We start from the raw sequence: 24,197 nt of genomic DNA on the forward strand, positions 1-24,197 counted from the left end.
GTATTTTTGATAATAAAATACGGCAATAGAATCAAAAACATGGAATGAATAAGTTTATCTAATACGTTTATGCTGGTAAATTTTCTTGCAAGTATGTATGTATGTGTCGAATATTTATCAAATATCAAAGAAACTTGAACACTTGAACGAAAGTCGAAAGATCGAAATTTTTTCGCGATTTTTATGACGATGTGTGGAATAGTCCGTTTACCATGCATACATATGAAGAGCGGGTGGTACATACATATATATGTATATATATATATATATATATATATATATATATATATATATATATATATATATATATATATATAAATATATATATATATATATATATATATATATATATATATATATATATATATATATATATATATATATATATATATATATAAATATATATATATATATATATATATATATATATATATATATATATATATATATATATATATATATATATATATATATATATATATATATATATATATATATATATATATATATATCTTAGTTTAGTAAAATTGTGTAATTCAATGTTTTATGTCAATATGATATATATTATATGTAAGTATGTACATATAGATACTATCAATACAGTGCGCCTCGTACCAACTTACTCTCGAGACTCGTTTTCTCAACTTCTGCTTAAACAGGAGTTTGTATATTGTATTAAAAAATGTTTTTTGTATTACAATCTTTAATATACGAGACATATTATGATCATTCATACATTTTTAAGCTATTAACACATCTGTAAAATATTTAAAAAACGTTTAAATTTATTCTACCTATATTTTGTTAATAGTTATGTTTACCTATATGTTTATCTTGTAAAATAAGTTTTGTGTACAACTCGACGACGAAGTTCACTGAAAAAGTTGGGAAAACGAGTTTTGAGATATTACATGTTGGTGGAACGAGGTAGGCCCCTATCAATAGCATTATATGTAATGAATACATACAGTTGTATGTGGTATTTTATACCATATAGAATTGTTCCTGAAATTATCGCGAAATCATTACGCGTGCTTAATTTTATATAGAGGAATTTTGCGAAACCAAAAATAATATACCGTCGCGGTTTCGGAAACCGGAACACTTGTGATTTTACGATTTTTGGGCAATAAAAATATTGTCCCTTTAGGTGTGTGGTTTTTAACGATCGGGTCTTTTACATATGATTGTTTTCTACGATTTAAGTTCATTTTAGTGTGAGCTTTCGAGGTTTACGGATCGAAATCGTTGAAAATAAAAATACCATGCAAAAATACACTCAACTATCATTGGAGGAGAATATAAAAATCGCGGCATTGGCAGACAATGGACATTCATTGCAATCAATTTCTCAACAAATGGGACCTTCTGTATCTACTGTGTCAAGAATAATGAAAAAGAAAAAGGATTTTGGAACTTTTGATATTAAGAAGGGGACAGGACCGAAAAGATGCACACCCGAGAGACAAGATCGCCTGATAACTCAATTAGCTTTACGGAAATGGTTCAAAACTGATGTAGAGATAAGAAAAGAGATCTCGGATTAATTTTGAATTGAAATTAGTGATGTAACCTTAAGAAGACGACTAAGAGAAGCTGGACTGTAAGCTCGGAAACCTGCGAAAAAGCCATTACTTACGAAGAAAATGGTGAAAAATCGATTAGAGTGGTCGAAATATCACAAAAATTGGACGACATCGGAATGGCGACAATTCATATTTTCTGATGAGTTGAAATTCAACCTCTTCAGCTACGATGGTTTTCCGTATGTTCGAAGAAAAGTTGGAGAAAGATTCGACCAAAAATGTACCATGAAAACAGTGAAGCATCCCCCAAGCCACATGGTTTGGGGATGTTTTTCTTATTATGGAATTGGTGGAATACAGTTTCTGCAAGGTTCCATTAACGTAATAGCATATAAAAAAATTCTAGAAGAAAGTTTTATCCCATCAATGGAAAACCATCTTTCAAATTCTGATGATGTCATATTCCAAGATGACTCTGCCCCTTGTCATCGAGCTAAATTAGTGAGTATTAATTTTATTTAATGGCATTGAATGTAATTAATAATATTTCGGTCAAAATACTGAAATACTTTTGTTAATTTTTTTTAGGTTCGGGTTTCTTTTGCAGGAATTGGGTGTAAAGACATTAACATGGCCTGGGAATAGTCCCGATTTAAACCCAATTGAAAATTTATGGATGGCTATTAAATATAGGATTAGTAAAACAAATGTGTCTAGCCACCAATCATTAAAAGAGACCATTGAAAAAGTATGGTATGAAGACTTCCCCATCGACATTTTAAGAAACTTAATAGATTCTATGCCTAACCGTATAAAAGCCGTCATAAAATTAAAAGGAGCCGCAACAAAATATTTATTAAGTTCTTATAATTTGTAACTAATACCATGTGACTAATAAAATTAAAAGTTTACGCTCAACCGTGTTTTTTCATTCAAAATTTCATTCAACTGTGGAGACTGCGTTTGGTCATAAAAACCGGCTCGGACTAAAATTCTCCTTAACTTTTTTTTTGTTGTTTCTTTTCTTAACGATTGTCGTTAAAATAAAGCACTATGATATAATCTACCATTTTAATGACTTTGGGTGTTTATTTTATTTAAGATCATTGATATTTCACGCAAAATCACATTTTTCTATGGTGTTCCGGTTTCCGAAACCGCGACTGTATCTTTTTTTATATGTAATTTTGTGTTCTTTCTTGATTGTATTAAAAGTTGAATCAATAAATTGAATCAATGAATTGAATCCTCTAACGTAATTCACTCTAATCTAGAACAGATGAGAAAGCAATAGAGTAGATACACAGTATTGTAGAATATGTACACGCTTGAAGGTAAAGAGACGACTTTCAAAATCTCTATATATGTATGTATGTATATAATAGTATTTAATAATGTATGTATGTATATAATAGTATTGACTGATCGAAATTAAACCTTAATCGAAATGTCAACAGATGTATGTATGTACGCTTTTTTACATGCACAATAATGGAACTTCATTGTTGACATAAACGCTGATTCACTTGGATGTAATATTCGCTTGAAAATCGACAATATTTTCCGAATTTCCGTCAAATTGCAGACAATGGCAACGCAAAAATGGTGTGGTGTATGTTTGTTGTTTGTCGTTTGCGATTGCATTTCCTCTTTTGCTCGTGATTGATGACCGTCGCTCGCCAAGTAGCCCTACAAACCCACTTGCCAACGGCGTCTTCTTCCAGCTAATGACTAAGACGATGATGATGATGATGGCGACGACGATCAGGAACACCAACGCATGTCATTGTACGGAGTCTAACGAGCCGAGCCGGACAAAACGATTAAAAATTAATTGCTCACCCATCCGAGCACGCACCCCGCGCACACACCACTACAACATCATTATCCATTTTATATATATTTTCGAATTGTTTTTATCGATAATTTTTAGCAATTTAGGTACTAGAACACCTCTTTTACTAGAATTGCCAGTTTCATGTCGGAAAATTACATTTATTATATTTAATCACTGCCGCAAACGTAGTCGTGTATTTGTAAGTCGATTTATCACACTCGTCAAATGATGATAGGCGTTGTTTAAATGTATGTCATGTTATTTTTGATTTATAATTGATTTGAGTATATTTATGTATACTGTGAACTTTCTTGATATTTTAAACAACCAATTTAATATTTTTTGGTATGAAATATACCTACAAACAGACATACCTTTTAAACGTATTTAAAGAATCTAGAATTATTTCAACTTTATAGAAACAAACAATATTAAACATACATATTTGTGTATCCAAATTTATTTTTAATAGGAAATCCTGTAATTCTACAATAGTGCAAACTTAAATAATATATTATATACATATGTATGTATAAATATATATTTTATTTAAATATGTTTTTTATTGTTTTTTTTTTATTTTAATGGTGGATATATGCCATTATACACGCAAATCTTTGGTTCAATACCTATTGAACCACAAAATATCATTAGTTTAGATATTGAATAGGATGTGGAAATGCATTGGGAGCAAATAAATATTCAAATATTCATGAAGCAAATATTAAAATTCAGATAAAATGTACCAATAAATATTTAAAAAAATTCATGCTAAACAATTAACAATCTTGATATTTGTATTTTGAAAATAATTATGTTAAATTTCTTTACATACATAAATATATGTACATATACTTGTTTATATATTATTAAGTCATCAATAAATGATCATTTTCAAGCTTGATTTATTTTCTCTTCACTGTGGTAGTTTCATTCGTATTGGCTAGTATAATAAAATGGCGTTTTTAAAGTGTGTCAGAATGATCAAAGATTCCTCCGATAATAAGCCGCTGAATTTAATATAATATATAAAATTACAGAAGATTGTAGTTTATATAAATTGAATTCGTCGAAACTTTATCCGCTCAATTTGCTCATCGGCGAATTAAGACAAAAAGGAAATCTTCAGAAAAGTGGTCACGTATCTACTTAAATTACTTTCGAAAATAACTCGATTTTGCTTATCAAATTTTTAAATGAACCGATTATTTTTTACGCATTGTAATATTGAACCACGAATACAATAACTGTCGGATTAGCATAAATAAACAATCAAGATAGTGCATTCATAGTATGTATAGTCTTCAATGAAAAAAGTTTAATGGACAAATAAAGATTTATTTAAGATAATCTTTCATAATTCCGCTACAATAAAATGTAATTTGCCATGGAATAATTTTAATGGCAGATAGATTACAGGGAAAGCTTCAACCAATTACAAAATAACTTTCAAACGCTATCACTTTGAACAATTACGAATGATAAAGCTCTAATTCATATGGATTCGAAAAATATATTAAAATGGATACTTTCGTAACGATTTTTTTTACATATTTATTGAAAATGGATTGCGGTCAATGATATGAGGTATTACTAATAAATTGCAAAAATAATCACTGAAATATCGCAAAAAATTTTGGAGCAAATGATTTGTTATTCAAAATTGTACATTAAAAAATCTCCTTTAATGCAAAACACAATTCATTCAAAATATTGCGAATGCTTCTTAATGGTAATACAGTCTTCAACAATTATATTACATTACATTTAATATATACTTTCAAAAAAGACTTTGTATGTAAGGCTTAAAGGTTTGGTGGGAGCATCGAAAACAAATCAAAATTTCTATGATGAGGATATTGATATCGTTGAATATTATTTTATTTTCGATTCAAATAAAATTAATAAAAAAACAAATGATTGTTTACTATTAGATTGTTTTGCCATGTTTAAGCTGTTTATTTTACAAATACCGAGCGAAGCCGGGTAAAAAAGCTTTCTATAAAATTAAAATCGACTGTTATTATTATTATTATAAACAGTAATATTTTTAAAACGCCAATTTGTATGTGAAATTCTCGTACAAATTACTATTGCGTATTGATAATGATGTTAAAAATTGACACACAATTTATATCTGACATTTGCATAGTATAGTACGTTTGACATTTGAAAACAATTTACACACATTCAGTCCCGTATAAGATTTTAGACAGAAAAATCTCGATATACTTACCTTTATTACTATTACTGAGCTCACGGTAATTGGAGCCCGTAATTTGATCCAAAAATTTTATCTCCAGACGGATAAAAACCAATTTTCAATAACGTCTGCCGCGCGGCGATGGGCGTTTCGAATTGTAATTTTAAATTCACGGTTTATAATTTGAATTTTAGCGTGGTTCAGTTGTGAAATTTACCGACCGTTGTTTTTTTTATATATAATTTTTTTTCAGTGCAAATGTTCGGGGGGCATTTTTTAACGTGAACATAAAATCCGAACACTTTCTACTAATTACGCATGCGTATTTAAAACGTGCCGACACTTGAAGATTATTTTAACATCAACGGAATATTTGATGCGTATGTATAACGGCAATTAACAATTCCAAAGAATGTATTTATTGCCTATTATTTTTAAATTCTAGGGAAAAACGCAACCGGAAAACTACACAACTTTTCAACATATCCGTCGTGTATCAATTTATTCAATTATTTAATAATCTAGAATATTTTACTTCTTCATTTCTTCATTTTACAAGACTCTTATTAGTTTGTTTACATTCAACTGTAATCACTCTAGTATAGGGCTATCATACGTACCTGTTTATATGTACATAGATCTGTGTCCCCGTGTTCCAGCATTTTATCTATGTAGCATTCAATTAGTCAGATAAAAACTATTAAAAAATAAGAAGAGGCTAGTAAAAAACAAATAAATGTGCGAATGAAAGGTATGACGGTAGTGGGCCAAAGACAAGTACGAATGCGAGTCGCCATATACTCGTCCCTGCACGCGTTTCACGGTCAATCTACCGTGTTACCAATAAATTGAGCGACTTGCAAGTATTTCAGGGTGAAAACACACTGAGTGGTACGTGGATAATATTAAACATGCGAAATAAACGCAAACTAGTCCATATATAATACATGGTACACAGTCTCAAAAATCACCCCCTGGAGTGTTTTCGGTGATATTTTATCCTTGCTTGACGGTGATCGATAACGATAAATCCCATATTTGAAGAAATATAGGAGAAACGTGTCGGAAACAGGTGGCGAAGCGAACAGATTTGAAATGATTGCGTTGCAATGCCACACATTCCCGGTTTTCCCGTTTCCGTTCCCGTTTTTGGGGGATTTTTTTTACAGAAACCATCGTAGACATGCACACAATAACTCTTATTAACACACAATAACTCTTATTAACACACAATAACTCTAAGTTTCATCGCAATCGGTTGAATGGTATAGGAACGCATACGTTACAAACAGACAAACATTGATTTACATATATATATATTTATGTTATTTTTTTACAACGTGTTTATTACATTTTTATCAAACGTATTTTTGTTTAAAATGATCACGCCATCTAAAATTGAACGCAGTATAGTTTGATGATGTCTTCGATAAACAAAATATGCTACTGCAATAAAATAAATTTCATATTATTAGCCATTTTTTGATATATTATATCTAAAAGTTTACCGTATGCTAATATTGTAAAGATTGATTCGTTAAGATTACGTAAATTTTAAAAATTGCTTATCGAAGATTAATGTATTCGAAAGTGATTTGTCGCCGATGAATAAAATTATCCATCGATTAATATTAATGACGTGTGCGAAATTTAATTCGATGTATACTTTTTAAATACTCGCATATTTTAAGATATCAATATGGTCAAGTGTTAAAACACGTGTAGATTAATATCGTGTTTAAAACGTTTTGGTATTGTTTACACGGTTCGACACCTTTCGATTAATTTTCTAACAATAGTATTCTAGTACTAGGGTATATACGGCTTGCTTTATATTGTAATATACATACATACATAAATACTATATATTCAATCAGTCTTCACAGTAGCGAATCGAGTGAATTTTCTCGCCGCATCTAAATCGATTAGTCGACCAGTTTTGCACTCATTGTTCGTCGCCATTAACATATTTACCTTCGGATGGAGAATAATTGCTTTCATCGGCGACTGGTCTATGAGAAAATAGGCAAATTAGACCGTGATATCACCTGCGCAGTGAAAGTGCACGGGAACAATGCTATTATGGACAGAAATTAACAACCATACCAAAACAACAGTATTTTTCCATTTATTTCTTCAGCCAAAGGTGAGCAAATTGCCTTTGATCGAAGTATTGGGAGCGTATAATCCGCGAAAATTTAGCATGGTAGTCATTTAACATGTCCATTTGATTACGACAATTTTTCAGATGAAATTTGGCAACTTGTTGAATTGTATAACTGGGGATATTTCGAAAGCTCATAAAAGCTGGGTAATTATATGGTAGCCGTAATTACTATGTATACAGTACAGCTCTAAAATATGATTTATCACTTGACTTTATTTGGATTAGTATAATACACTAAACGTATAAATTAATGAAAATGCAGTGAATTTGAAACCGTGGCAATTTAATTAGCGTTGACGCGCTTGCGGTTGCGAAAATGTTACGTTATGCCAAACGAAAAAAATGTAGCAAAAAATGAACATCAATTTTCATTTTTTTACTGAATTTTCGTCAGCATCCGGATATTTTGAAACATCTTCTGATTTATTTAAACGAATGAAAACAGAAATAAAAAATCGTTATTATTATTCAAATTGTCGGCATTCGTTGTGGTTTTGCAGTTTAAGAATATTCTTTACTTGTAAAGGAAATGCCATTAAGTTGTTTTGAAAAATTGATTTGTATTCAAATCGATGTTACGATACGGTTACGATCGTAAGAAAAATAACTTCATATTATCAACAAATTTCTTTTCTTTAGATTGCCTCTACTAATACTCGCCTATTCGAAGCCTAAAAATTGAGGTTAATTTTACTCATAATATAATACAATTATTTTATCAATGGATTTCATGCGTATTTCAAACTGTGTGAGTTGCGTTGATTTTATACATTAAAATATCATTACATGTGGTGTTATGAAATTTTGCATTGCAGTGTATGCTTTATGGAGACTAAATATTGAGTAATGCGATAGAAAAACTACTAAGCTTTTGTGTAAATATAATAATACAACTTGGATCTCAATCACTTCCTGACAACATCATGCTACTAATTTAGATTAGAATATATGCATTTATTTTTTACTTATAGTGAAATCAATGCATTTCTAATCAAAGCAATAAATTAGAATCGATAAGTAAACATTCAAGATCAGTGAAAGTGCCTATGCGACATTGAATCGAGTTTTCCAGATGAAACATGTCTTCCCGTCACGTTTTCACTTGTATAAAAATGTGTCACTAAATTTTTATGTACCTTTCTAATAAATCCTAAATTAACTGTATATATATACATATATTTTTTATATTAAATTAATATAACGTCGTAAATTAATTGGCTTACTTTCGAATGCAGTTTTGTGTGATGTTGACAATTTACAACTTCAGTGTGCCTTACTTGTCAAATAGTTTTTGATTCAAATGATATTTTATTACAATACTTTATTTTCTAAAATTGCGCCTACGTATACAATAATATCATAGATACCGCTTTTCCCATAACTTGAAATAGCAATTACGGATGACGGCTTTCGATTTACTTGAACTTGTACTACAACTTGTACTGTTTCTGCGTTTAGTGAGGAAAATTTCGCTCGATTACAAAGACGTGTACACGAAGCTCTCCAGTTTTTTCAGTATAATTTGTTAGAATTCCTATAAATGCGATTGTTCTTAGTGCCATTGATACAAGAAAAGCCGATAATGCTTTCTATTAAGTACTAAAATGAGACCGAAAGTGCCACAGTGCGTTAATTTGAAAGCTTTCGATTGGATCATTTACGTGTTGTTTTTCCACTGTGGACAATTGTTTTTGAAACATTTTAAAACAACCAAAATGCATCAAAAGTATTGGTCTGTTCGTTTGTTTAATATAATTTATTTTTGAAATGAATTTTGAAAATTCTGTAGGTATGTTTGAAAGTTTTATGACGTTTTTTTGTTTTTTGTTTTGGTTTCAGTGCAAACACTCAAATGGACAACGACGTCACACCCGTGTATTTGGCAGCCCAGGAAGGACATTTGGCAGTGTTGAAATTTCTCGTAGAAGAAGCTGGAGGGTCTTTACTGGCGAGAGCTCGTGATGGCATGGCTCCACTACACGCCGCTAGCCAAATGGGTTGTTTAGATTGTCTCAAATGGATGGTAAATTATACTCAATTTTACAATACAATGTGAGAACATTTAACCTCGTACCTTCTCGATGAGTATATTTTAAAAATTATTGTAAATTTCTCTTTCACCATGAGTATGAAATAATAACTCGTTCACCTATATATACACTAGTCTAGAGGTTGATCATATTAATAGTTACATACAATATACTTGTCAGGAGAGAGAGAAAGTCAGCTGGTTTCAGATAAAGATTGGTTTCGTTTTCATTGAAATTGGTTCAAACATGACGATCTTGAATTGGAATACATTGGAATGAATTATTATTTTATTTTTTCAGATCAAAGAGCAAGGCGTTGACCCGAATTTAAGAGATGGTGATGGTGCTACCCCATTGCATTTTGCCGCATCTCGAGGACACTTATCAACTGTGCGATGGTTGCTAAATCACGGTGCAAGAATCAGTCTAGATAGATTTGGAAAATCACCTATAAATGACGCTGCAGAAAATCAGCAAGTTGAGGTAAATTAGTATTTATAAATAATCTTAAAAAAAACGTCGATGGGAATAGATAATTTTTCTCAATAATTAAACAAAGTATATAAAGCAGAATTAAATATGTTAAATATATTTTAATAGTTATATTAAGCCTTGAAGTAATAGGAAATATATTTAAAAATCATTAAGAAAAATATTTTTTAGGTCTTCCTGATACGTTGTAGAATTTTGGATGCCGTATAAATGATGAACTTTGAACTATTCTATTCCTAATGAGAAACGAAATCAGTTTAGTCATTTGCATTTACGATTTTTCATTAATATAATATTTAAATAAAACATCAGTGCTGAATTAATAATACATATGGAGTATATCCTTCGTTTGTTTGCACAATCAATTTGAATAAATTACTTTCACATTTTCGACGACAAATTATACATGGTAGAACTTATTAGCATTTATTATTAATTTATATATATATATATATATATATATATATATATATATATATATATATATATATATATATATTTAATTATCATTAAATTTCTTCTTTTTAAATAAAATAATATTATTTTGAAAATTTTAAAATTGTTATTACATCAACAAGAGAAGGTATTCTTTGATATCACGACATAATTTAATTTTGAAAAAATGATGAAATTTAATTTGAAACTATGGATGTTATTGGAAAAAACTTATTATATATAATTGACAGCAATTTTTAAATCATATTAATAGTAAGCGTAGTTTTTTTTTCCATTTTAAAAGATGTTAGTTTTATTGAATATGGATTCATCGATAAATATGCATTGCATTATTTACAGTAAAAAATATTAAATATTAATTTTCAATCTCAATTTTATATTATATTATGTATATATTGATATTATTATACATACATTAATACGACATACATAAATGTAGATTACAATAATAGTTACTATTTTACAACAGTTTCGGTTAGTTGAAGTAATCTCAATCAAATTATGAGTGTCTTATAATTCTTTTTATATAACAAATTTCCGAAAATTTGAAACGAATTAGGACCAAATATAAGATACATTTTCTACACCTCGAACACTCCACTTATTATCGCATTACCCGAATCGTTTTGAACTTTTTTTTATTTTTCCACAAATATGATTTACGCTCTGTGCTCCCGAACTTTTTTTTTAAGTCTGCAGTTTAACAAAATACGACTTACATCATTCAATTGTGTGCGTTTTCAGTGTCTGAACGTGTTGGTACAGCACGGAGCAGCCTCTGAAGGCAGAGACAGCCGCGACAGTCGGGAGAGTACTGTATCCCACAAATCCCTGGCCTCTTACAAAGGAGTTCACTCTTGTGCTTGCAGGACTAGCGATTCAACAGTAATGTTTCCAAAATATTTATTTTATATTTTTAAAACAATGTTTGTTACGTTTTTATGTGTTGTTTTTCAGTGCTCCTTGCCTGATTGCGTAAACTCAAATCGAAGGCGTTCTCAATCTGCGACTCGGGCACCCCCAGAACCGTTTTATCTGCATCCACCGATAGGATCATCGGCTTCAACAAGGTCTTCTTTAGCACCAGCGCATGCACCATCTGATGGCCTCTATGTAAATCCGATGAGGGGAGCAACACATCAAACGGCTTCTTCTGGAGAAGAAAGCTCTGGTATATACCTATTAATTTTCTATAAATTAATTGGAGTATTGATGTACACAAATTAAGTGCGTGTTTTTATGAAATCATTTAGTTTCATAATCATTTAGGGTTAATAAATTTGAAACGACTAGTATTCGTCATATTTTTATTAATTATTCATATTTTTATCATACCATATCGTTACACAAGTATTAATGCGAATAAAAATTTTATTTTGTATTATCTAATAAAAAGTTACCATCCTTATAATTTAAGTTGCACAAATATGTATGGTAATTTTAATTTAGAATATTTTTTTTATTTATCAATGATATACTTATGTACATATGTATATGATATATATATATATATATATATATATATATATATATATATATATATATATATATATATATATATATATATATATACATATATATGTATAATACAATGTTTTTTATTATTATAGTTTATTATTAGAAAAAAAAATCTATTATTTTTGCATTTAAAAGTAAATGATGTAAATATTATATATTTTTACTAAACACATATGCATATGTATGTAAATTATGCTAATTTAGGCCTTGCTATATTGCATCACATTCACACACTATAAGGATGTCAGAAATATGAATATGCAAGACGTATGGACATTTTCAAAATTGAATACTGATTCCGTTTATTATAGATACTAAATTATATCAAAGTATCTCATCAAGTTACTTTGATTCTATACTTTAAAATTCAAATACACCAATAAAGTTTATAATATAGAATTTAAATTAAATTTATATTAGTCATCACAAATAACCAAGATCTACCTAAATTGTATATTTTATGATTATAATTGATTAATTTTTACCACCCATTAAGACGATTATATCATCTCATTGATTCGAAACATATTTTGGCTTAGCATCACCGTTATATAAAATTATTATCAATTATCAAAAACTGAAACATAATAAAATGCTAATTTCTTCCTACTTTCACAATCCGATCGTTCGTGGTCGATTAAACTTCTATATCGTGAAGCGAAACAATTAGTTAATTATACATGCAGAAACTCCAACTTCTTCTGGGTGGGAAAGGCGAATCTTTGTTAAAAATTATACCAGGAAGTGGGCAGCTTCCATTTTTCCGATTGATCATTCCGTATCGATCGCTTATTGCATCTGCCGTTTCTCACACATATTTGATTTCTAAAGGTGCATCCAGCTCTTCTTCTGGTGTCGGCGAAAGCTTCTATCTTCACAACCCTCAAGAGCTGATCTACAACAGAGTCAAAGACTTGTTCGAGGTCAAATCAACCCAGTCGTCAATAAATGGTAACTCGACGAAAAGAAATAGACAGCAGGAGAGGGCAAAACAAGAAATGCCTAATCATACCAACGGGATGACAGGTATGTTAATATAATATATAGTGCATACGTGTTTTTTTATGTTATCGGTTTTCATTGCTTGCTTCGCTTTATATATATACAATGCTTGCTTACACACTTGCGTTTCCGATACAGTGAAGGTGGAAGTGCACTCGTCCAGCTCTGGTGCAGGATCTGATGGAAATCTTTCGTCTTCAGATCTGTCCGAACGTTCTGCTGAACGTACCAGGAACCATAGCAATGATCGGAATCACAATCACATCAATCACAATCACGATCATGATTACGAAGATATATACTTGGCCAGGGACGAAACCAGGTCCATCTACAGCAGCCAGTCTATCAGGCAGTCGAGGGACACGATAAGAAGCGTCTCTTCTAGGTACAAAGACTAATCAACTTTGCCATTTGGAATAGCTTTGCAGAAATTATTACAAAAATAATATCTAGATCGTTTCAGAGATAGCATATTTGCTTTTGAAATAGTTATAGTTCTAATTAATAAAAATGATCTTGAATAGAATGCATGATTTCAATGTTATAATAATTCGATTCAACATTGATTCGCGTGCAAGTATGCGTTATAATTACATTTTGAAATGTTTCAGGGAGTTCCAAAAGGAGTCCAAGCACAATAAGAAGAATAGCGAAGAGTCCACTAAGAGCAAGCAGAACGTGTATGGATCCAAGTCTCAGAAGTCCTCGGAGAAATCGCAGTCGAAATCTTCAAATCAGAAAAAGAGTCAGCCAATTCAGCCAGTGTCTAATTCAGCCGAATCGGGTGTGTCCAGTGCCAGTGATGTTGGCAGTTCTTCAGACGATGGATGCAGGGAATTAGGGGGGCGAAGCGTGCTTCACAGGGCGGCTTCAGCTCCGGTCGGACCGCCACCGCCTCCACCCCCTCCTCCTGTCATTCCCAGTGTAGAAGATGGTGAAAAATCAGGTACGTACATAAGAAAATATGCACAATACTAGTCAAATTACCCGGCGTCACTTAGACTGGGGAAAATTAGGAAAAAAGTATAAAATGGAACTTTTCTATAGGCAGAAAATGTTGTATAGGACTTCTTAACTTAAGGCTTCCAACCATTCAGAAAGCTATCTACGGTCTAATCTAGAGACTTATAGTAATGTATGGTGATCTTCAATTGAAAACTGCAGATTTGCATCGTCAACAAACAATCAAACATTCATCTTTAATTTTTTTATTTTATATTGTCTTTAATTTATACCAGGAAGGCCCAACAGGTATCCCCAATGTGCCTTCCTGGCCAAAAATATTGTACGTTTGATACAAATATTATTAGTATTACACAAAGTGCCTAAATGCATATCAATTAACATCCACAGACATTTATCGTCAAATTTGTAAATTTATAGCATTTTATACAATTCAGCGAAATTCGAGATTGCTGAAAACTCGAGATTTTGCGAGACCGTTTCAATGAAAATCGGATAAATTGGCAAACTCTGATAGGAAACAATCGACCTAGAGTCTCAAATCCAAGGTCTGGCCAGCAGAAACCAGTAGAATATGAACCCGTGACCACTCTGTTCAAAGCATATATGCTAACCACTAGTCTATTCTGCTGGTTAAATATATTATAAAATATATATTCGATTACGATGTATCACCTTATATGTACATACATATATGCAGTGCATATTTTGAACATATGTATAATATGCTTCTACGTATGTTGACATATAAATCACTCTCTTTGTCTCTTATTTTATCCTTATCCCATTTCATTTTGGGGTCTGCTCTACTAGTACATATGTATATGGCATCTCTGGGATCGTCTGTCCTGAGTTGTCTCAGGTGGTATTTTGGCATCTTTGACATCCTTTATAACGAGCTCCATCCACGTGAGCTTCAGCCTACCACGTCTTCTTGGGTGCTTTGCCATTTCCAGCACTATACTATATACCTATAAATGATTTACCATAAAAAATGAACTGAACTAAATATATTTCTCTTATATACATTGATTGTCTGAAAGCTTTAGCGTTGGATTTGGTTTACTTTTCAATTATTTATATAATTTAGAATTCGAATCAATCGCACTGGAAAGTGATCGCATCAAATAGGTGAGTCGTTCGAATAAAATTTAATAGTGAAATTGACACACACACACACACACACACACACACACACACACAAATGTATGACTTTTACATATCGATAAAAATAACTAGGTCGTTCATTATTTCGCACTTTCATCGAAATACAAAAGCATTAATAACGGACATTTTCCTATCTAGCATATTATTCGCGTTAAAAACACTTATTAGTGAATTCGACCAACTCAATAACAGTAGCGTTCAAAATACTCATTACCCGTATCGGGAATTGCGATCGGTTTAATCAATGCGAAAACGTTAAAAATCCACCGTCCGTACAATCGTCGGATTCGATCGTTTAATTTATATTATTAAAAATTTGCAATTTTCAGCCGCCGAAGAATTCACGGTAAGATATCGCGGATTGAGAATCGTTTCAGTTTGAATATAATGAAATGTAATGGCGTAAAGTGGATCGGCGGCTTGCGAAGAAGAGAAATCTTATTACTTTTTCCAATCGAAATGGTTTTTCCTCAACGTGTTTACATGATTTCACGTAAAATCCATCGATCATACGCACACACACATTTAGGTCATCAAACTACTAAATCCATTGCCATGTGTTCAATGGGCGTGATGATGTATGAAAAATGGAGCAAAAATTTGTAATATGTTAACTTTTACTCGATACAATTTGATTTTATTACACATAGTATGTATATTGATGCAACAAACATATGTACATGTCAACAATCACAATTTAGAAGGTTGCAGCATCTTTACAAAAAATACATGAAACTTGCTCGTCTGGATTTGGTTCGTGAAGGAGATTTGCTATATTACAGTATATATGGGATGAATATTTCATACCGATTTTTGTTTGGAATTGCATCAAGCGTCAAATTCCAAATTTCTTATAAAAGGCGGTGGATCTGAAGTTTAAAAAAACGCCGACTGATGACACTAATTTATTTTATTTTTTATATTTGTTTTGATGCCTACTTAAATGTGAACGGGTTATTTTAAATTTTAAATGTCCGATTTCGAAAGATTTATTCCTATGTCATCCATCAAGCAGATTCGGATCGCATATTCAATTTAAATAGTAAACCGCTTCCTGGAGATTGTATCGTCTAAATTTTTGGCATTATATTCGATGCATTCGCGTGCACTGTGAAAGAAAACGAAATTTAGGAGATTCGCATACATAATTCTGCGTTTATTACACGGTACGTTAAATGTAGAGACATTTTGTTCGACGCGGTTTAAAATGTGCACCTTTTGTGCGCAAAAATCAATTAAAAGAAACTGTTTTAATTGCGCGCGTACGCCGACGTTTTTTAACACAGATCGAAATCTCGTCGTTTCGATGAATTTTTACAAATTGAAAACATCGCCAAATGTACTTTCTTTATTGCTAATTTTGATTCGTGTACTTGAACGACTCGTTGAGAATGCTTTCGCGTATATCCAAAGTCGCAAGCTGACTGTTGGAGGGTTGAAAATAGCTCGAGCAGATCGGTCGCGTGTCACCATATGGCCGAGTACACTTTCGAGACATTTAATTGCTCAATTGCAGAACGATTAGTCGATATGTTAATGAAGCGTAATTGTTCTAAAATAGTGCGGAAAAATGGTTTTTTGTTTTTTTTTTTTGTATACGATCGCGTACCGAAGCTCACGTAAATTCAAGATAACATCTCGAATCCAGTGTCGAGTGTAACGAACGCACTTGAAAAGAAAACGCAACATGCGATGAACGTGCTAGGCGATTCCCCTGGCACGAGCCGAGACGATTCGATTACACGAAATCCAAACTCTCCAATATTTATATCAGTATTGGTCAGTGTCTCGTCTAATGAGCCTCATTCGGCAGCGCTGAGTTCACGTTTTCCGGTGTAAAAGTGGTCGATTTGGCGCCAAGATGAGGTGGTTTTACGTCAAAGGTGAACTCTGACATATTATCCATAACCTATGCACTAATGCGTACCTTAAAATGATATGTATGCCTATCAAATTTATTTGGATCCAATCTGTGTTTTTTTGCTATGTCAATTCATTATAAGAAGAAAATAATAATTTAATTTAAGAAAATAACAATGTTATAATTAATTTTTAAATATAAATATGATGTTTTGGTAAATTCATTATGATATTATTATATCTAATATATAATTTCGAAAGAGACTTTGTATGTATGTATATATATGTGTTTAAGGTTTAAAGGTTTGTTGGGAGCATCGAAAACAAATTAAAATTTCTATGACGTCGATAACAATATCGTGAAATATTATTTTTTTTCAATTCAAATAAATTTCATAAAAAAACAAATGAATGTTGACTATTTGATTTTTTTGCCATGTTTAAGCTGTTTATATTACAAATACCGAGCGAAGCCGGGTAAAAACACTAGTAGTCAATAAATTATATAAGAAGTGTCCTCGAAAGTTTTTTGATGCTAAATTTGATGAGCGAATTTTCAGCAAGATAATGAATCTTTTTTGTACTATATAAAAGCAAATCATCATCCTACAGCCACTCACCATGCACTATTCAACGCGTTTACATTAGTCTTTGTTTTGCGCAACTCACCCCAGAATTTTTTTCGAATTTCGTCTACCCATCTTCTTTGCAGTTTTCCTTTCACACTTTTCAATTCTCTCAGATATCATTCTAGCACTTCTTTTTTTTTCACCTTTCGTCCATTCTTTTAACTACGTGACCCGCCCATTGTCATTGCTCTTCACTCTCTCCACTACATACATACATATATCAACTATCTTTATCATACTTCTCACCCACGTTTCGTTCCGTTTCCTACATATGTACATATTATCGTTATACCGAGCTTTGAGTGAATTGGACATAATAGCAAATATAGTGCCATAAGTTTAATATGAAAATTTTTGTTGCACTACATAAATTGCAAATTTTATATTTTCATAATAGAAGATAAAAAATAACAAAAAAAGGCCATGTCAAAAAAAACGTTGTGTACGTACATATGTACGAACAAATTAGGAAAAATTCATTTTAATATACGTAGATCTATGTATTATTCAAAATATTGGCATATAAGATGAGTTGAGGAAATTTCTAAAAATATTACATATCTTGTGTATTGCATATTATTTTTAAAATCATTTCAATATTATTTTTTTCCAATATACATCAATAATTATAGATTCAATTTACCAAGTATATTTAAACTAGCTGTCATAAATTTATTCAATTCAATGTTAAATATCAGTGTAAATAAAAAACGAGATGGTATCAACGTGTTCACTTTCTTTCGTGTTTTTTTAAGTTGACGTTTGCGTTTCTTACCTATCACTTACATACATACATATGTACATGTACATACGTACTAGAATTTACGTTTACATTTACGGCAGGCAAGTGAGCGAGCACTCGCTAAGATGGCATCTGCAATGCTGGCCAGTTTCACTTAATTACAATATTTGTAGATGTTAATGTTGAAGCGATTGACCGCTTTACAACGGTGACACAACAATAAATCGACCGAAATGAAAGTTCACCCAGTTTCAGCGACTTTCCTCGACTTCAGCAATGGTTTCAATTCGATCTCGTAATAGCGTAGGTTCGGCGTAGTCGGAACACTTGCCTTCAATATGTTATAAATTGAGTCTAAAGTATTTATTAGTATATATTTAAGCATTGAAATAAATAAAGCTTGTGTTTATATGTATGTACCAACTGTAATTTGTCAATGTAATATTTATAGAATGTATTAGGCAATTGCAGTTGCATTGTACACCAACTTGATCCTGAATGATTGCTTGTTTTCAAATGTACATATATGTACATATGTATGTTGGAATCTTTATAAACTTGTTATGAAAGTAGATGTGTATTGGTTTGGTAAAAAAACAAGATGCATTCTTCGGAGTGAATTGTCGAGAAGCGAAATGCGATTTGTTTTTATGGAAAGTATATTTGTACTTTCGTACATGTAGATATTTTGAATTTCTACATATGTAACTATCAATTAGGCAAAATTTGAGACTAGAGAATCAAACTTTTTGTTGAAAAAAAAAAGAAATACTGGAGAATAATATACAAAAAAAATACGTACTTTAGTGCTTGAGATTTGAGACTTGAGACTTTTGCTTCCATTCATGCAGATTTTCATATTCAATATAAAACAATATGTATGTACTTAACTATACTTCACTTCAAATCAAATGTTTATTTATTTTGCATTTTTGCAATAGTGACATTACATAGTTCATTAGTAATAAAACAAAAGAGGATACAATAATAAGAAAATAAAACATATAATAAAAAAATAAAATAAACAAATGCAAAAATAGAACACGCCAAGATCTCAAAATAAACAATCCCTCAACCAGATCATATGAAGTTGTACAGTTATTAGCTCACTATGGGCCGTAAACACACGATGTGTTTTTAATTAAATATAAAAGTACATTCAAGGCCGTCACAACACAGCGTGTGTTTTCAAATCCTTAAAATTTCATACAAAAAATTATTATTTTAAAGTTATAGTTTCAAACTTCCAATCATACAAGCATATTTTTTCAAAAAAAAAAACGATAAATAAATTTAAAAAATAAATATTTCTATGGCTTATTAACTTGTCTTTTTTTAAAGGAATTTCGATAATTTTCCAAAATACAAAAACGATTTCAAATCCTCAGATGTCGAAATTCACCGACTTTTTCATATATACGTATACATATGTATGTATGTACATACATACTTCTCAAATTGAATGTTTCATTCAAATGAATAACACAGTGATCTGAACGATAAATATCATTTATTATGTGAAAATATATTGAAATATATATAAATTTTATACAAGAAATTAATATAGAAATCACCACAGTTTGAGAAATATTGATATGATAACTTATACTGTTGAATACAACTTAAAGAAGCTTTACCTCAATTTTCAATTTAATTGATAGAAAGGTTTAAGTGTTACGTTTAATTTACAAAACCTACTAATTTTACCGTTTCTTTGCGAAAAATACGCAGTGGTCCATAATGAGTTAAGATATTTTTTCATAGACAAAAATTATATTTATATAACTCATAGCCATAGTTAGTCAAATTTCAATAAAATGTATCTGATGACATTTAAAGATTTAAGGGGTTATTTTTATATAAATGTTATATAAATTCATAGACTCTTAATTCATAACTAAAATATTTAGAGATTTGATCTCTTAGTTTGCTTCATCTAAATTTCAAATTAGTTCTATTTCTTTTCAGAACAATTTGTTAGTCAAAATCGTATACACTTCATTATTACTTTCTTTTCTTTTGTCGAAGTGTTTATGCGCTCGTCATGACATATCCAGGTTATTCGAAAACCGTCGATCTGGTGCTCTTGACGCCGGAATCGAATTTGCCGCTCAAAAAAGCGGAAATCGAGAGTGACTTTGAGAATAATTGGTTTATGCAAAACGATAGAAAAGTAGACCTCGACCAGTGGATCTCTCTCTGACCACAACGACCGATAACGAGAGGAGGCGAATCATATGTAGACTGAGACCAATGTATGTATGTATATACCTATATATAATATATGTATGCTCAAGATCTGTACCGGCATTGCTTCCTCTTTTTTTATTATTTTTACCCATTGCTTCATGTAATATGTTAATGGCGAGCGTTAAACTCAATGAGTGCTAACAAGCGAACCACCTTTCCAATTAAACATTCATATTTTTTATCATCAATTGCACTAATGTCTTATCCGGCGTAACATATGCCTTTCTAGCAAAAAAAATGTCGTAAATTATTTAAAAAGACATTTACCTAAACATGTCTAAATCTCTTGTATACATATTCAATTTATCTTCTATTCAAATTTATGAATAATACATACGTACAATAGTAGTACATAGATGTTACAATTAAGTGAATGGTTTTGCTTACATATATTAAATGCATTAGTAATATAAAATATTAGATTAAGAGAGCAGTGACCCAAATGTACATACATATATATTCGATATACTGTTACATTGCAATAATTATATCAAAAAAAAGAAATAAAAACAAAATCATCATTATTAAATTTCCATTGAAGACATATTTTTCAGCTGAAATCTAAAATTTTCATCTAAAATATAATATAATAGTAACACCGTAAGGCTTTAAATTCACTTTTTCGCCAACATTTCGTATAATTTATCGTATGTATGTATATAATAATTGTAAAATAAAATAATTAAACTGTCACGTGCGATAAATTGATCGTCGTCAATTAGTTTTAACGTTCACACGAACGCGTCATAATAACGCCTAATTAATTTGTATTTTTTTTTATATTTTATCAATTTGCAACCGACTCGAAAGTCGCATATATATGTACATTTTAATTGATCGTGCAACGCATTCTTTAACGGTGACATTTGCAGCGCGCGCGAGCGATGAGAAGGTGTGCATATTTTATCTCGACAAACGTGATGATTTCGTAGTCTTTCCGAATTGCAAATTTGAATTTGGTACGCGAACGGTGGCCAAATTTCGAAGAATCGTCGATATGCACCAATAATAATTGGCGATCGACTTAATCTCGATAGTGTGCGATGTGGTTAGTAGGATCCGTTATGCGCTCGGAAATGCATCGCGTGCACTTGTCGATGCTCTGGATTATCTCGTCCTATAATCCGAATCTTGTATATGAATACACATATCTTTTTATCGAAGTTCTGATATTTTCCACGTTAGATATATCATTATTTTGTTCAAATTTTGATTAAGTTATGCCATCGGAAAGATAAGAAAAAAATTTCGGAGCTTTTCAATCGAAAAGGTCTACAATTAAATGGTTTACTGACAAGCCTGGAATTTCATAAGTAGGCTGTCATAAAAAATAGTTGCAATATTGTATTTTGTTGACAAGCAAATTGATCCATCGAAAAGATACATAGGATCAAAATACGATAGTCATTATCGATTACAGCTGAAGTTTTAGCCCATTTTATTACAAGAGAACATTTTAACATATTTTACATATAATATGTATATATATATGTACGTTACAGTTAAAGTGTATCTTCCAGTTGTAATATATTTTGACTAGTTGGAATATTTTCCATCTACCCTTGGTACCAACTACCGTTATAGTTGAAGTATATTTTCAGTTCTAATATATGTATTTTGACTAGTTGGAATATATTCCGTCTAACTCACGTAAGTTGATTCATGTGGCGAATTACATTCCAACTGGTCTTAATATATTACAACTGAAAAAAAATTTCAACTATGAGTTGGTACCAGTTTAGAGAGAGATGTTAACTTTTCGTGAAAACGTCACTCGACTAGTAAATTGAGTTGGAAAGTAAAATTTTTGTTTTGAACATATTCTTAGAGTTATCATAATACGGTACTCATTACCTTTATTCGTAATACCTAGCAAATATAATATTAACGCGTTATTTAATTCTAAAGCATTCGTAAACACATCAGAGATATGAAAACTCAACTGTTATATTACAACTGGCGCACATTTACTGGTTGAATTGAATTGGAATAACCCAAAAACGCCAGTTGAAATATACATATTACAACTAAAATGTATATTATTTTCTGTTATATTTTTGACCATTAGGAATTCCTGTAATGCTACAATGATCCAAACTTTAAATAAATAAATACCAGGAAGACCTAACAGGTAAACCCTATGCATCTTCCTGGCTAATTATAAACATCGATAAACAATTTATTTATAGATTTAATTTTTAACAGAGCATCATATAGAAATATATATATGTACATATATGTCTATAAATAGAGGATACATTTGCATTTTTTGTAGCATGAAAATCTCGAAATTTGCGAGAAATAGGTCATGGTTGCCAATTTGTTGGAACCGTTTCAATGAAAATCAGATAAATTGATAAACACTGATAGGAAACGATCGACCTAGAGTACCATATCCAAGGTCTGGCCAGCAGCACTGGGCAGGGATTGAATCCGTGACCACTCGGTTTGAAAGCATAACAAGCTAATCACTAATCTGTGGTGCTGGTTATATGGAATGATACTGAATATCTTGTTACCGATTAGTGATACTATATTAGAAAGAAGTTTATTTAATAATATTCGGTTTTATCTATTCACGGAACGGTACGGCAGGATTCGTTCAGTGACGTGACAAATCGGCAACATCACGAAAGGACCGGCTTGCTTTCTCTTCCGCGCCACGGAGTATCTGGGTGTTGCATTCCACTGCTCTTCTCTACTACTCTGATAAACGGTAGCTGTTTACTCCTTCATTGTTTCGTTACATTTTTATTTTTCCTTAAAAACAACGTTTCGGTGTTATGATTGCGCGACAGTTAATCCGGTGCTCATGCAACTGTTGTGCTTCTTCGACCAACGACAACGGTTGTTGTCGACACATAATTGGCCAATTAGATCTAGTGCACTTGAAAATCACCGACAATTTGTCATCTCGACTCCGTAATACCGTTTGATCATTCACTGGTGACATGGCGCTAATTTGAGATATTATACATACATATCTATGTATTTATTATTATTATTATATATATATATACATATATATATATATATATATATATATATATATATATACATATATACCAGGAAGGCCTAACAGGTAAATCCCAATGCGCCTTCCTGGCCAATTACAAACAATGCAGCATTTTTATTACATAAGTCGCTAAATTACGAGACATCATACTCAAATAGTGGTGACATACATAGTAGGTATGTAGGATGGTTTTTAGCCAATTTAATGGAGGAACCGTTTCAACAATGAAATCAGAAAAATTAGCAAACTCTGATAGGAAACGATCGATCTGGAGTCACAAATATCCAAATCTGACCAGCAGCAATATAGATATACTCAGAATAATTTATTTTCAATCAA

The 24,197-nt window shown here is 31.2% G+C and overlaps 1 protein-coding gene across 1 annotated transcript in view; it reads left to right on the forward strand.

The window, feature by feature from the left end:
• The window catches only part of f (espin protein forked), a 44,684-nt gene that overhangs the window by 12,470 nt on the left and 8,017 nt on the right, over window positions 1-24,197 (forward strand). The window contains exons 3-9 of the mRNA XM_077431649.1: window positions 9,573-9,756; window positions 10,064-10,246; window positions 11,456-11,596; window positions 11,669-11,882; window positions 13,061-13,255; window positions 13,370-13,553; window positions 13,843-14,177. Coding sequence (XP_077287775.1) covers window positions 9,573-9,756; window positions 10,064-10,246; window positions 11,456-11,596; window positions 11,669-11,882; window positions 13,061-13,255; window positions 13,370-13,553; window positions 13,843-14,177 — 1,436 coding nt within the window. The remainder of the gene's footprint in view (window positions 1-9,572; window positions 9,757-10,063; window positions 10,247-11,455; window positions 11,597-11,668; window positions 11,883-13,060; window positions 13,256-13,369; window positions 13,554-13,842; window positions 14,178-24,197) is intronic.

Source organism: Arctopsyche grandis, chromosome 5 (genome assembly GCF_051622035.1).
Source record: "Arctopsyche grandis isolate Sample6627 chromosome 5, ASM5162203v2, whole genome shotgun sequence".
NCBI lineage: Eukaryota > Metazoa > Arthropoda > Insecta > Trichoptera > Hydropsychidae > Arctopsyche > Arctopsyche grandis.